This window comes from Alosa sapidissima, chromosome 18 (genome assembly GCF_018492685.1).
Source record: "Alosa sapidissima isolate fAloSap1 chromosome 18, fAloSap1.pri, whole genome shotgun sequence".
NCBI classification, from domain to species: domain Eukaryota; kingdom Metazoa; phylum Chordata; class Actinopteri; order Clupeiformes; family Clupeidae; genus Alosa; species Alosa sapidissima.
In genome coordinates, this window is record NC_055974.1 from 26,269,564 (window position 1) to 26,283,350 (window position 13,787).

At 43.6% G+C, this 13,787-nt stretch overlaps 3 protein-coding genes across 4 annotated transcripts in view; 2 read left to right on the forward strand and 1 right to left on the reverse strand.

The window, feature by feature from the left end:
* LOC121690252 (C-type mannose receptor 2-like) overlaps window positions 1–13,787 on the forward strand; it is a 1,098,322-nt gene that overhangs the window by 814,557 nt on the left and 269,978 nt on the right. The window lies entirely within an intron of this gene.
* larp7 (La ribonucleoprotein 7, transcriptional regulator) overlaps window positions 612–13,787 on the forward strand; it is a 46,056-nt gene continuing 32,880 nt past the window's right edge. Inside the window, exons 1-3 of one of the 2 annotated variants that reach the window (XM_042070722.1) lie at window positions 612–740; window positions 3,358–3,464; window positions 5,851–6,010. The gene's annotated coding sequence lies outside the window, so the exon portion shown is untranslated. Of the gene's footprint in view, window positions 741–3,357; window positions 3,465–5,850; window positions 6,011–12,935; window positions 13,054–13,787 lie in introns of those variants that run through there. The other variant, XM_042070724.1, reaches the window with a different exon arrangement.
* LOC121690283 (cold-inducible RNA-binding protein-like) lies at window positions 7,528–12,732 on the reverse strand. Its single transcript, XM_042070777.1, has 2 exons — window positions 12,227–12,732; window positions 7,528–7,538 (listed from the first exon to the last, which is right to left on the reverse strand). The coding sequence occupies exon 1, from the start codon at window positions 12,622–12,624 to the stop codon at window positions 12,229–12,231; it is 396 nt and encodes a 131-aa protein (XP_041926711.1). The 5' UTR covers window positions 12,625–12,732; the 3' UTR covers window positions 7,528–7,538; window positions 12,227–12,228.

Below are 13,787 nucleotides of genomic sequence, written 5' to 3' on the forward strand. Positions count from 1 at the left end.
AACTCATGGTGTTTCATCATCGTTTGGTGTTTTAATCAGAAGAGGGTATTGGCATAGTTCTGCCCTGCATGCGTTCTTAATTGTGTGCCGGTGGACTTTTAGAATGGCTTTACAAAGTAAAGCTTTACAAAGTCTCTCTCTCTCTCTCTCTCTCTCTCTCTCTCTCTCTCTCTCTCTCTCTCTCTCTCTCTCTCATTTATGCTTTACCCCCCCCCCTTTTCTGTTTGTTATTGTCATGCTTTATCTCTTTTTACCACTATCTCTCTCCTTCGCTCTCATTTGTACTTTACCCCACTATCCGTGCCTCTAGCTCTTCCTCCCTCTCTCGCTCTACATCCCTCTTTTTCTCTCCCTCCCTCTCTCGCTTTACACACCTCTCTTTCTCTCCCTCCCTCCCTCCCTCTCTCGCTTTACACACCTCTCTTTCTCTCCCTCCCTCCCTCTCTCGCTCTACACCCCTCTTTCCCTCCCCTTCTCTCTTCCTCTACTCCTTCTCTTTCTCTCCCTCCCTCTACCCCCCTCTTTATCTCCCTCCCTCTCGCTCTTTATCTCTGTTTCTCTCTCTCTCTCTGCTTTACCCCTCTTTCCCTCCCTTTCTCTCCCCCTGTTAGGAGGGAGTTGCTGGAGCTGAAGGAACAGTATGTGCAGCTTCAGAAGTATGACCACGAATGACATCAAACCCAACGGCCATTGAGTGTGAGAGTGTGACGGCGCCACCGCCCCGCACGACCAGAACAACGGTACTTTGCGGCCCAAATCACATCTGACATTGTCGGTTCAACACTACTCAGAGAAAACCTCTTTTACTATAAGGTTCATCACTTATTAACAGAGTTAATCTCTTATCTCTTATCTAAACCTACTCAGAATAGACTTTTTTCACTGCAGCAGTTTTGACATGAAATAGTAGGGCAAGCACAAATACATTAATGAAGTGAGAGAAAGTGGAATAGAACATTATGTCCAATATTCCAATATGTGGTTTAATGTTCTGCATTTCTCAGTAGTGGGTCACTTTGACACTAAAAGTATGATTCTATGAAATGACTATGATATCTGTACTGTTCCTGTGTATCTGTGTGTAACTGTATTTAGAGATAAGCAGGAATATTATGACTTTGCAGTGTTTCACTGTTCTGCGTGGCTGCGATACTTAAACCCTAACCCTTAAACTCTAACTATTGTCTAGCTAGAGCAGCTGATGGATCTTTAGGTGAAGTCATGCCGTCTCTCCCTTAATGCGCATCATTGTAAATAAACTCTGTTCCTGATTTTTCATACTATTGATCTGACTGGGTCTCTATTCATCTGTGATATCAAAATTACCATCAGAAGTCTCAGTTCAATTTAACCTTAATTAATGTCATTAATAACACCTGGACCTGCCATTCGCCTTATTCACCCGGCGGCCATTACGAGGCTACAGGGTACACTTGCCATTACACCTCAGTCCAGCAGATGGTGGTGGTAATGCACTCCGTTTGCAAACTGCTAAAAAAACTCACTGAAGAAGAAGAACAGGCCAGTGAACCCATAGATATATATAATAAAGTCTAGATGTCTTGTCCGCGCTGCTGGCCAATAGAGGTCGACGTCCGCACCTCGCGGCCATCTTGCCACAGTCAGCTCGCTAACTCATAACATTGTGTTTCAATGGTGCACTGTAATGACAGGTAGAGTGACCTGAAGGTGTCATTGTTATAGCCTGGGGGCATTGTTCTGCCTTTAGTAGAAGAAGAGATATACCTTACATCAGGTTCCACCATGGGGTTCCACAGAGCCCACCAGATAGCTTGCCTGTGACAAGATGGCCGCCGGTGATGCCGTTAGAGACTCTGCCATAAGACATCTAGCCTTTATTATGTATATCTATTAGTGAACCCTTCTTTTTCGGTGAGCTTTTTTTTTTGGCAGTTTGTAAACAGAGTGCATTACCACCACCATCTGCTGGACTGAGGTGTAATGGCAAGTGTACCCTGTAGCCTCGTAATGGCCGCCGGGTGAATAAGGCGAATACATATCATGTCAAAAATAGCTGTTGTGAAAAATGTCCATTATCCTGCAGATGACTCATCTGGGCTTATCATTGACCAGACCGACACAAGTTCAAGAGCACTGATGTTTTTCATTGATCAATGTGCTTTTCCCAAGGAAAGGGAAATCAAGTCAGAGACTTTCTAATGAGGAGACACAGCACTCAAAAAATCCTCCATAGAAATGCATGGGGTTAGTTTGTAACGGCAATATGGCAGTTGTCTAAGCATATCACACCCCTTCCACGGCAAAACGTCGACATGTGAATACATTGAGCGAGTCATGTTGTGTAGGGTTGCCACATTTGATTTGTGAAAATCTGGGACATTCATTGCCGACCCCCCCCCCCAAAAAAAAAAAAGTTGATGATTTTGATTAATGTTAAATGCCTTTAATTATACTATGCCTATTACTGCTTTTAAATAATAATTTATTAACAAATGCTGCAAATGTTATACTGTTTAACTATAAATGGTGCATTATTGTCACTTTAAGGTTACTGAATCTAAACAGTTCTTATAATGCCCTTTCACCAGCTCTTTTAAGATATAAGGCTAATCTATAAACCTGTTGGCGTTGTGTAGGCCTACTGTGTATCTCTTTTCCTTCGCCGCTGGCCCTGACTTTGATTGTAGGCCTATATCCTCCTCCGTCTCGCGCCCCATTTTTATCAAACCAAATCGAACCGAAATTTCTTTTTTTTTTTACTAGGCTACCCTCTCCAATCTGTTGCCTACCCGCACGCACTCACTCTCTTGGACATGCTTGTTGCGCTCGGCCGGTAGTTGCTAGGTGACGCTGATGGTTAAGGTAAACTTTTGTTTCGCAGGTCTGCATTACAACCAATCAAATACGCGCATGCCTGCCTCCGTCAGCTGCATTACAACCAATCAAATACGCGCATGCCTGCCTCCGACAGCTGCATTACAACCAATCAAATACGCGCATGCCTGCCTCCGACAGCTGCATTACAACCAATCAAATACGCGCATGCCTGCCTCCGTCAGCTGCATTACAACCAATCAAATACGCGCATGCCTGCCTCCGTCAGCTGCATTACAACCAATCAAATACGCGCATGCATAGGTTTTATTGAAAGTGAAACTAGGTGAATACTTAAAAAATAGAAGTGCCTTTGCACCAAAAAACGGGACATTTTTTTCTGATTGAATCATTCATTGATTGTTTTTTTTTTGTTGAAAACTCATTGAAACACATTTTCTTGTTTGCTGTTTGTTTCTTTAGGCGCACAATCATATTAGATTTATTTATTTATTGATTGATTGATTCCTGTTTGCTGTTTTGTTTGTTTGTTTGGGGCAGGTGACGAGGGGAGTAAGAAGGAGACTCCTAAAGGCCCTCAGTTTGAGAGCGGGCTGATTGTCAAGATCACACACTCACAGCCTCTGCCCGGGAAGAAGTGTGTGAAGGTACTGCAATATTGTGTGTGTGTGTGTGTGTGTGTGTGTGTGTGTGTGAGTCTCTGCCTGGGAAGAAGTGTGTGATGGTACTGCACGACCTGTGCTCAGTCTAGCGATTGGTTGGTGGGTTGTTTTGATGCTGATTTCATAGTTGTAGTTTTACAGTTCATCGTGTATTCTGAAATTTCCGTACTCTAATTGTTATGTACGCCATTGTTGTTTGTGTCTACGTGCCGCCTCAAGCCCTCCCGGACACAGCGTGTGACGTCATTCACTCTACAGTCGCTAGGCTCCAAACTCAGCACAGTGATGCCTTCTTTGTGATCTCTGGTGACTTCAACCACATTACACTGGATTCCACCCTCACAAACTTTTACCAGTTTGTTGACTGCCCAACTAGGAAAAACATGACAATAGATCTCATGTATGCAAACGTGAGGGATGCTTACAGTGCCACCCCCCTTCCCCCACTGGGGAAGTCGGACCATAACCTCATTCATTTGCAGCCAATGTACAAGCCAAACGTTCAGAGGCTACCAGTTTCCACGCGCACCTTCAGGAAGTGGACACCGGAAGCGGATGAGGCTTTGAGAGACTGCTTTGAGTCCACTGACTGGAGTGTGCTACTGAATAGAGGGGACTTAGAGGAGGTCACACATTGCACTACTGACTATCTGAACTTCTGTATGGACATTGTTGTTCCCACAAGGACTGTACGCTGCTATCCAAATAACAAGCCTTGGATAACCAGTAATGTCAAGACCCTTCTCAATAGGAAAAAGAGGGCGTTTAAGGAGGGGGACATGGCAGAGCTGAGGCGAGTACAGGGGGAACTCAAGATTAAGCTGAAAGAGGCTAAGGAGGACTACAGAAGGAAGATGGAACAGAAGCTGCAAGATAACAACATGAAGGAGGTGTGGGACTGTATGAAATCTATCACTGGCCTTAAGAAGAGCAGCAGCTCTGTTGGGGGTGACCTGGACAGGGCGAACCAGCTGAACCACTTTTACAACAGGTTCGATTGCCCATCCACCAGCCCCCACCCCACCTCATTACCAGTGCAACACTCACCCCCACCTTCACTGGATATTGCACCCCTCCCCCACATGGCTACCACGAACAAAGAGGTGACAACGACCTCAGTCAACAGCCATCAGACACACAGACCTCAGATGCTGCCCCCCTCCCCTCCCTTCCCCCACTCCATCATCACTGCTGATCAGGCTATCGCACCTCTCCCCCACATGGTGACCACGAGCAGTGCGACAACATTGGCTTCAGCCAATGGCCATCAGTCTCTAGCCACACGACAACCCTCACAGAAGCACCCCTCTTCCTCCTCACCCTCCACTCGCCTCATCCCCCCCATCATTTCAGCGGACCAAGTAAGTTATCTTTTAAAAAAACTCCATCCTTGTAAGGCAGCCGGGCCTGACAGACTGTGTCCAAGGCTACTCAAGGCCTGTGCTGCTGAACTGGGGGAGCCACTGAAGCACATCTTCAACTGGTGTCTACGTCTCGGACAAGTTCCAACACTGTGGAAGACATCATGTCTCACCCCCGTTCCCAAGAAACCACACCCCAGCGAGCTTAATGACTTCAGGCCTGTCGCTCTAACATCACATGTGATGAAAACAATGGAGCGTCTGGTCTTAGGTATGCTCAGACCCCAGGTACACCATGCACTAGACCCTTTACAGTTTGCATACCAGGAGAAAGTGGGCGTGGACGATGCCATCACTTATCTTCTACTTTACTCCCCTATTTGTCTATATTATTTATGCTGGTCTCTAGACCTTACTCTTGCACTGTTGCACTACTTTTTGCACCTTCACCATGACACTCACTCACTCTCTTGAGCACCTTGCCAGGCACACATAACTAAGGACTATGGCTGGACTACTGTTTGCACATTGGACTTTCTTAATTTAACTTATATAGTGTATTTAGTTTTTTGCTGGACTACTGTTTGCACCTTCACCATGACACTCACTCCCTTTAGCACATCACCAGTCCCGGCCCTGTCACTACAAGCGTCTTATGCTTGATCACCCTCAAGCACATTGGACTTTCTTAATTTAACTTATATAGTGTATTTAGTTTTTAGTTTTGTTAGTTTTCTTATCTGTCTTTCTTCTACTGTCTTTATTGTACAGTGGAGTTTAGTTATATGTTTATACTTACACTTATGTTTACCACTTCTGCTGTAAGTGCATGTTGTGTGTTATGTCTGTATGCTACCGAGACCCTTGAATTTCCCCTTGAGGATCAATAAAGTATCTATCTATCTATCTATCTATCTATCTATCTATCTAATCTTGATCCTTTGTGATCATGGCGCCCTGTCTGAGATCTCTAAATGTGTGTGTGTTTGTGATGGTGTGTGTGTGATCAGGACGCCCTGTCTGAGATCTCGGCGGTGGTGTACGTGGACATCCTGGAGGGGGACGCGGAGGGGCACGTGCGCTTTAAGACGGCCGAGGACGCGCACGCCGTCATGGCAGCACAAGCACAGCTCCACAAGAAACACCACTGGAGACTGGAGATCCTTTCAGGTCATTCTTACACACACACACATACATATAAACACACATCCTCTCAGGTCAGTCTTACACACACACACACACACACACACACACACATATACACACATACATATAAACACACATCCTCTCAGGTCAGTCTCTCTCACACACACACACACACACACACACACACACACACACACACACACACACATAAACACACATCCTCTCAGGTCAGTCTTACAAACACACACACACACAGACACACACACACACACACAGACACACATACACATACACATACATATAAACACACATCCTCTCAGGTCAGTCTTACACACATACACACACACACACACACACACACACATACACATATAAACACACATCCTCTCAGGTCAGTCTTACACACACAAACACACACACACACACACATATACTGTAAACACACACCCTCTCAGGTCAGTCTTCAGGCAGCACCTGAGAAGCTCCGGTGTAACTTCTTCCGAGCCCAAGGAGCAGTCATTTCCCTGACTGCAAACATAGTTCAAAGTATGGATATGCTTACAACATTTCACATTGTTATTTGTACATGTTGTAACTTTACAAATCACAGCATGTAAATAGGAAAATGTTGGGAGTTCTTTTGTCACTATTGGGAGGTGTAGGCTATTTGAAGGCGGCCACTTCGAGGCACTGTGCTAAACTAGGCTAGCCGTGGGTGCGTCAGACCAAGTAACTACACGCACAGAGATGAGAAGGGTATGTATCGACTTATCGAACTCTGCAGGTATACAGTCAATAAGCTAAAGTCCCAAAAAGTCGACGTGTTCCTTTAAATAGGCCAGTCAATTAGCCTAGGGTTGGGTTAAACCAATATGGGGGGGGGGGGGGGGGTCTGTACCATTAACCCCACACAGTTAAAATCAAAAGACACATATGTACACAAGACATAAACACATACACAGCAATAAACCTGGAACTCAGTGCAGTGGGTGTATGTTTGGTTGCAGTCTATGCAGGTGTGGCACAAGGCAGGCTTTTGAGAGAGAGAGGAGTAGTTCGCACACTGAAATAAAAGACTTAAACAAAGTCTACAGAAAGGAGTTTTTCATTTAATTTTGGGAGCAAGAGCTGCTAATCTTGCTCCCAAAATTAAATGGAAAAACTCCTTTCTGTAGACTTTGTTTAAGTCTTTTCTTTCAGTGTGCAAACTACTCCTCTCTCTCTCTTCAACTCTTGGTTTAAACGCACCTGGCTAAAACTCTAGATCATCTGAGTGCAACAATACTCCCCTGCAACAAGGCAGGCTTTTAAACGTTTATCGTAGGAGAGTGGATATGGGAAAAGAAGAGGGCTCCCTTTTCACACATACTTTTTCCATACTCAAATGGAATGACAAAAACAATCTTAGCCACATTATGAAGGTGGCTGGGAAGTTGATTGGCTGTCCACAGTTGTCCTTGCTGACCATTTATGAGAAGCAGGTCATCCAGAAGGCAATTTCTATACTGGACTGTAAAAATCATCCCCTTCACTGTTCATTTGAAGCTCTTCCCTCAGGCCGGAGACTAAGAGTCCCATTTTATAAGTCCAATAGGACAAAAAACTATTTTATTCCTAGTGCAGTACGCCTGCTAAATTTGCACAATTTTGCTTTATTGCACAGAAACGATTCTGATGAGCATCTGTCAGAAACGTAGATTGATAAGACAGTTTCTTATTTTCTTTCTTAACCTTCTTAACTTATATTAACCTGTGTCTTTTACCTTATCTTGTGTCTTTGTGTATCTTGTGCTATTTATGTGTACCTGACTGCGAGACAAGTTTCCCTTTGGGACTATGAAGTTAACTGAACTGAACTGAACTGAACTGAACTGAACTGAATTTCCTAAGTTCTCGGTAGATTTTTCTGACCACATTCTTGACATTGCGGCCACTTCTAGTTTGGGATAACTCTGTGAAAACAAACGTATGGACAACTGAAGTGAATTAAAAAATGACACTTTCTATTGGTCCATTTAGTCAGGGTCATTTTTCTATGAGCCAGCTGGCAGTTTGTACAGGCACTCACTCAATCCAGCTGTTGCCAACTTTAGGTTTTGTTTTCACTGAGCGGAGCATATAGAGTGTGCTTTATGTCGAAAGGAAATGTTATTACCGCAATGTTGAGAATTTGACCTCAAAGAAAGACAAAAAAAAACAGGGGCCTTAATTTAAATTATGGAAAAAGTCTAAAGTCTACTTAAAGCTATTTTTTTATTGAAGCAAAATCTATTTGATTCTGATCATCCTAAGCATGAACATCAGTTGAACGCTCCCACATGCCACACCATAGGTTTAGTTATTGCATGAAAAATGTCACTCATTGACTGAGAGCCCTATTTAAGCAATGGGGAAAGTGCAAATAAGTCAATCCTCAAAAAAATCTGAAACAGGAAGGTAGTTTTTAAAGAAATTGAAAAAGACCGCTCTGCGCGCCCACAAAATTGCGAGCTAATTCAAAGGTCACCTAAACAACTTCCTAAAGATATGAAATTTGGTTTTACACCTCTTATAGAAGCATACTACAGGGGCTGACAAAAATGAAGGGAATTATGAAAAGAAATTCAAGATGGCTGCCTATATCCACTAACTGTCTCAAGGACACAAACACTCAAGCACCTCAGGCAGACCTCAATAAACCATAAACCATGCACACATCCCCTGCAACTTCTTAAGACATAGCATAACATTGCAATAGATTACATCTTCCCTTCTCTACCTACTCTTACCACTTCTCCTCCTACGATACCACGACCATGGCAGCCTTGACATCAAGGAGGTGGTCACCCCCCAGCCCCCACCCCCCCTCAATACCAGTGCAACACTCACCTCCACCATCACAGGCTATCGTACCCCCACCATCACTGGATATTGCACCCCTCCCCCACATGGCGATCACGAACAATGAGGTGACAACGACTTCAGTCAACAGCCATCAGACACACAGATCCCAGATGCATCACATGTGATGAAGACAATGGAGCGTCTGGTCTTAGGTATGCTCAGACCCCAGGTACGCCATGCACTAGACCTGTTACAGTTTGCATACCAGGAGAAAGTGGGCGTGGACGATGCCATCACTTATCTTCTACACAGGACACATTCTCACCTAGACAAGGGGAAAAGTGCTGTGAGAATCATGTTCTTTGATTTCTTAAGTGCTTTTAACACCATCCAACCCCTCAGACTGGGAGATAAGCTCTTGCAGATGGGTGTGGACGCTCACCTGTGGGGTATACTACGAAGCACGTTAGACATATCTAGGCTATGTAGACATATCGAGGCTTCATAAAGCCTTGACTCAGGGGTATACGTTAAGTGATACTAAGATAGCAGTTATGTGATATATTTGTCAAACTAGGCTTTCAGCTCAGATCTGTGCGCGTTCTCGGTGTTGGGATGACGTTGGCCAATTGTGAAACGTGGAGACGCACAAGACCGCCTCTATTTAAAAACAATGACTTCCGCATTCATGAGCGATAGCTTAATCTACACTGCGGTTATTTTTTGTGTCTAACCTATAACATCAAAAAAATCAATTGCCATCAGTTGTTGTATGGTATGCAGGTCCATAGTGCGATATTTGCACGCACAGCACTATTAAAGCGCATTCGAGATCCAAAATGTAAGTAGAGGCGGAGGCCGCATAGTCTGTCTGCCTCTCCACCCTCTCCATGTTTGGCCACACACTATATATATATATATATCTATAGTTTTTTTATATTACCTTGCCTACTCTCTGATATGTCCATATTTATTTTATGCTGGTCTCTAGACTTTATTCTTGCACTGTTGCACTGTTGGACTTACTTATTTGCACCATCACCATGACACTCACTCACACAGAGCAGCTTACCTTACAATGCACAGCAAATCACAGGCTCAGTCCCTGCCTCAGTCATTGCAAGCACCCATTAATCACCCATGGATACTGTTTTTTAGACTTGATTTAGATTCAGTGTTATTTAGTATAATTTGTATTTTGGTATATTCTTTATCTTCTACTGTCCTTGTTGCTTAGTTGTGTTTTTTATATTATATACTTTTAATTACTTTTTTTCTGCTGAATGTGTGATGTCTGTATGCTACTGAGACCTTGGATTTCCCCTGGGGATCAATAAAGTATCTATCTATCTATCTATCTATCTATCTAATATGTAGGCACTCCTATCCTAGAACTAGTATTGACAGATGGCAGTGGTAATTCCTACAGTCTCTTCTGCACTGTAGCTTAGCTACACCTTACCACTAAAGACACATACAGTTGCATTACTGTAACATGGTTACAGTATGTCTCTGGCTACAGTGTTGCTTGTAAGTTACTGTAAAAATACAATAAAAAGTCTAACAGTGTATGTTAGGTGTTACATCCCTTCAGACCGGCACAAGAGGAGAGGACATCTACTTGATCTACTTGGCCATAAAAGAGATGTTAAGAATGAGGAGCTGAAACAAGGGGTTTCCATAAGCACAGATGGAGCCCCTGCATGGTATAGGAGAGATGAAGGAGCTGTGAAAAGAATGACAGAGAATAATCCTGAACTCATCTCCTATCATTGCATAACTCATCAATTGGTCCTGTGCTCCACCCTGTCAGATGAGTATGCTGAGGTGATGAACACAATGATGAAAATGATTAACTTTCTCAGGTTGTCCTCTTCCATCAACACTGCCTGCTCAGGGAATTCCTGAGAAAAGTTAACGCAACAGCTGATGACCTTCTTGTGCACAACAACATGGCTTAGCAAAGGCAGAGTGTTGGAGCACTTTTGGTCAATTCGCAGGGAAACTGCAGCCTTTTTAGCACAGGTGAAGAGCCAGAAAGCAAAACCATTCTCTCTCTTCTTAGAAGCAGACAGGAAGATGAACATTGTGGCTTTTCTAGTGGATATCACTTCACGCCTGAATGAACTGAATTTGAAGTTACAGAGCAAGGACAATTCAGTCTGTGATTTGATGACAACTGTCCGCTCCTTCCAGAGGAAACTTGAAGTGTACAGGGAAGACCTGCAGGGATAATGTTTACACTTACCAACTGTGCAGGAACAGGTTCAGGGTGAGAAAGAAACTTTTGTTGACTTTGTTGACCAGCAAACGTTTTGACAGCTTCCGCCTTGGAGAACAGCTCACCAGAATCCATTGCTAAACTCAGATGCCAGGGAGTTCTCAAAATAAGTCACACTTCAAGTGGGCAATGTAGGATCTCTTCAGTCGCAACTAGTGGATCTCCAAGCAGCGCACTGAAAGCGCATTTTGGAGGAACAGATGTCGCCACTTTCTGGCTCCAAATAGTTTCTGAAAAAGCTTTCCCAGGTCTGAGGAATGTTGCTATTAACATTTTGACCATGTTTCGGTCTACATAGAGTTGTGAGGCAGCTTTCTCAAGAATGAACATTATCAAAACCAAATCGTTTCAGGCTCACCAATGAGCATCTCCACATGAATGGCCCTAAGACCTTTCCAGCCAAGATTCAAAACTCTGGCAGCACAAGCGCAGCACACTTCTCCCACTGAGCTCACAAAAAAAGAAGGGGAGTGAGATGTGTCATTGTTTTTTCATTGTTTCATTTTTCAGAAGCTATATGTGGGTAGTAGATATGATTTTATATATATATATATATATATATATATATACTAGAACAGTGGAACAGAATTTTTTTTTATGTGATTTCCTGTATTCTGGTGCATTTTGGGGATGGCCAATACTAAACTCAATCAGATTCATCATAGCCTACATCCTGACCCCTTGAGCCGCTGTGCCTGGGCCCGGTAGGCCCGTGCAGGTGCAGTAATCAATCCCTAACTGGAGTTTAATTGAATACCTCTGATGTATATCACTATGATGCTTCATGATATGGTGCATAGAATTGATTTAGTTTTCGCAAAACCTTTGATTCTGAGCAATTATCACGCACACACAAAATCACTTTTAGTCTTTATTTTGAACCATTTTCACATCACATTGCATTATATAACAGCCAGGGCTTATTTCCTGTTCATGGAAATTTGATCCCTGAGGAACGTTTGTAGACACACGCATGTAATTTACAAGCTGTATTTATTTATCCAGGGACCCTTACGCAGAGTTATGTATTATAGTCCAAGAGATTGGTCAGCGTTCTGCTTACTGCATCCTGCTTTAAAAGTTGCGCTGCAGTAAGATGTGCCTGGTTGTTTTTGGTCAGCATTAACGTTATCCACGATCACCAGCCTCCACCGCCGCCTCCGTATCCACCGCCACCTCCGTATCCTCCGCCTCCTCTGCCACGACCACCTCGGTAGCCTCCACCGTATCCACCGCCTCCGCCGCCACGGTAGCCACCGCCGCCGCCGCCACCGCCACCACCAGGCTTTCCGGCCTTATCCACGCGGATCTGTCTGCCGTCGACAGACTCTCCATTCATTCTATCCAAGGCGTCTTTTGCATCTTCCGGGTTGTCGAATGTGACGAAACCAAAGCCACGCGGTTGCTGAGTGTCCCGATGTCTGGCGACGTGAACGTTAGAGATAACCCCATACTTAGAGAAAGCTTCTTCAAGGGACTGCTCCGTTGTGTCGAAGCTAAGTCCACCGACGAACAGTTTTCCCTCGTCAGACATGTTGCTGCTACACCTCGTGCGTTGTTAAACCAAGGCTGTTTTTCGTGATGTCCGTCTGGTCTGAATCCGGGGCTCGTGATGAAAGACTTCCGCTCTTTCGTCGGTTTTGTGAATATCTTGTTCACGCCCCTTTTCTTAAAATTTCGCGCTAGTCTGACGCCATCAACGAGCGACAACTGGCTTCCCATCTGATAAGCCTGCAATATTAATAAAAAGTAATTTGCAATGGAATTACATCAATAAATAAAAATACAATACGTGGTATATTATAATATATCATCATATAAGATGTACCGATTTGTTTAAGTACAGAAACGCAAGGGAATTACTACAAAAGTATAACTGCGAAATGCTTTTTCATGAAGGACCCCAGAGGCCGCAAAACGAATACATGTCGTTTGTGTGAGCTTTTGTTCGATACTCATACTAGTGAGTTAAAGTTAAAACTCATACTAGTGAGTTAAAGTTGAATGTTGATTAGAAACGTACACCGATAAGAGACCTTCGGGTGGAGATGGGGTGGATTGCCCTAATATGGGGCATTTTTTGCTTTTTTAACTTCTGTAATAGGCTATATTTTGCTACAGTGTGAAGGGCAACACATTCAATCCACATCCAATTTTTTATCACAGACCCTATAGCTTTGGCTTTCCCATAGTTTCACTGACATTCATTCGTTTGGAGAAGAGCCACACACACTGGAGCTTAGGTGTCCTACACTAGGCAGTGTCCACAATAAGACGAGGGTTTTTACTGGAGCGTTCCTGAAACAACTCATCAACGAGTAGAGGGATGGATGTGAGCTTTCACTCGATGTTTTTGAATGTTGAATACAACATTGAGGATACGCTGACTTGAATGTTCCTAGTTATTATTATTCACATCCTTCTCGCTCTGACTGCTCCTAAAATAAATTACTTGCTGTGACACTATTCTTTCACACAAACATACGGGCAGCTTGCATACAGGAGCTTGCTGCTCAAGGGTAGAAGTATTTTGTCGTGTTTAGTTGTATAATGAAAGCACAGTTCTATCTACTATGTGTGTTCACGTCTGGCTCCTTGGCTATCAATTTGGTAACTATAACGGGCAATTTGATGTCTTAAACATATCGGAGGTATGAAATGTTAAGTTACTCCACCTAGATTTTTTGACGTTAATCA

What these genes read in the sequence shown, in the direction of transcription:
- LOC121690283 (XM_042070777.1), bottom strand. Translation starts at nt 12,624, where the DNA reads ATGTCTGACGAGGGAAAACTGTTCGTCGGTGGACTTAGCTTCGACACA.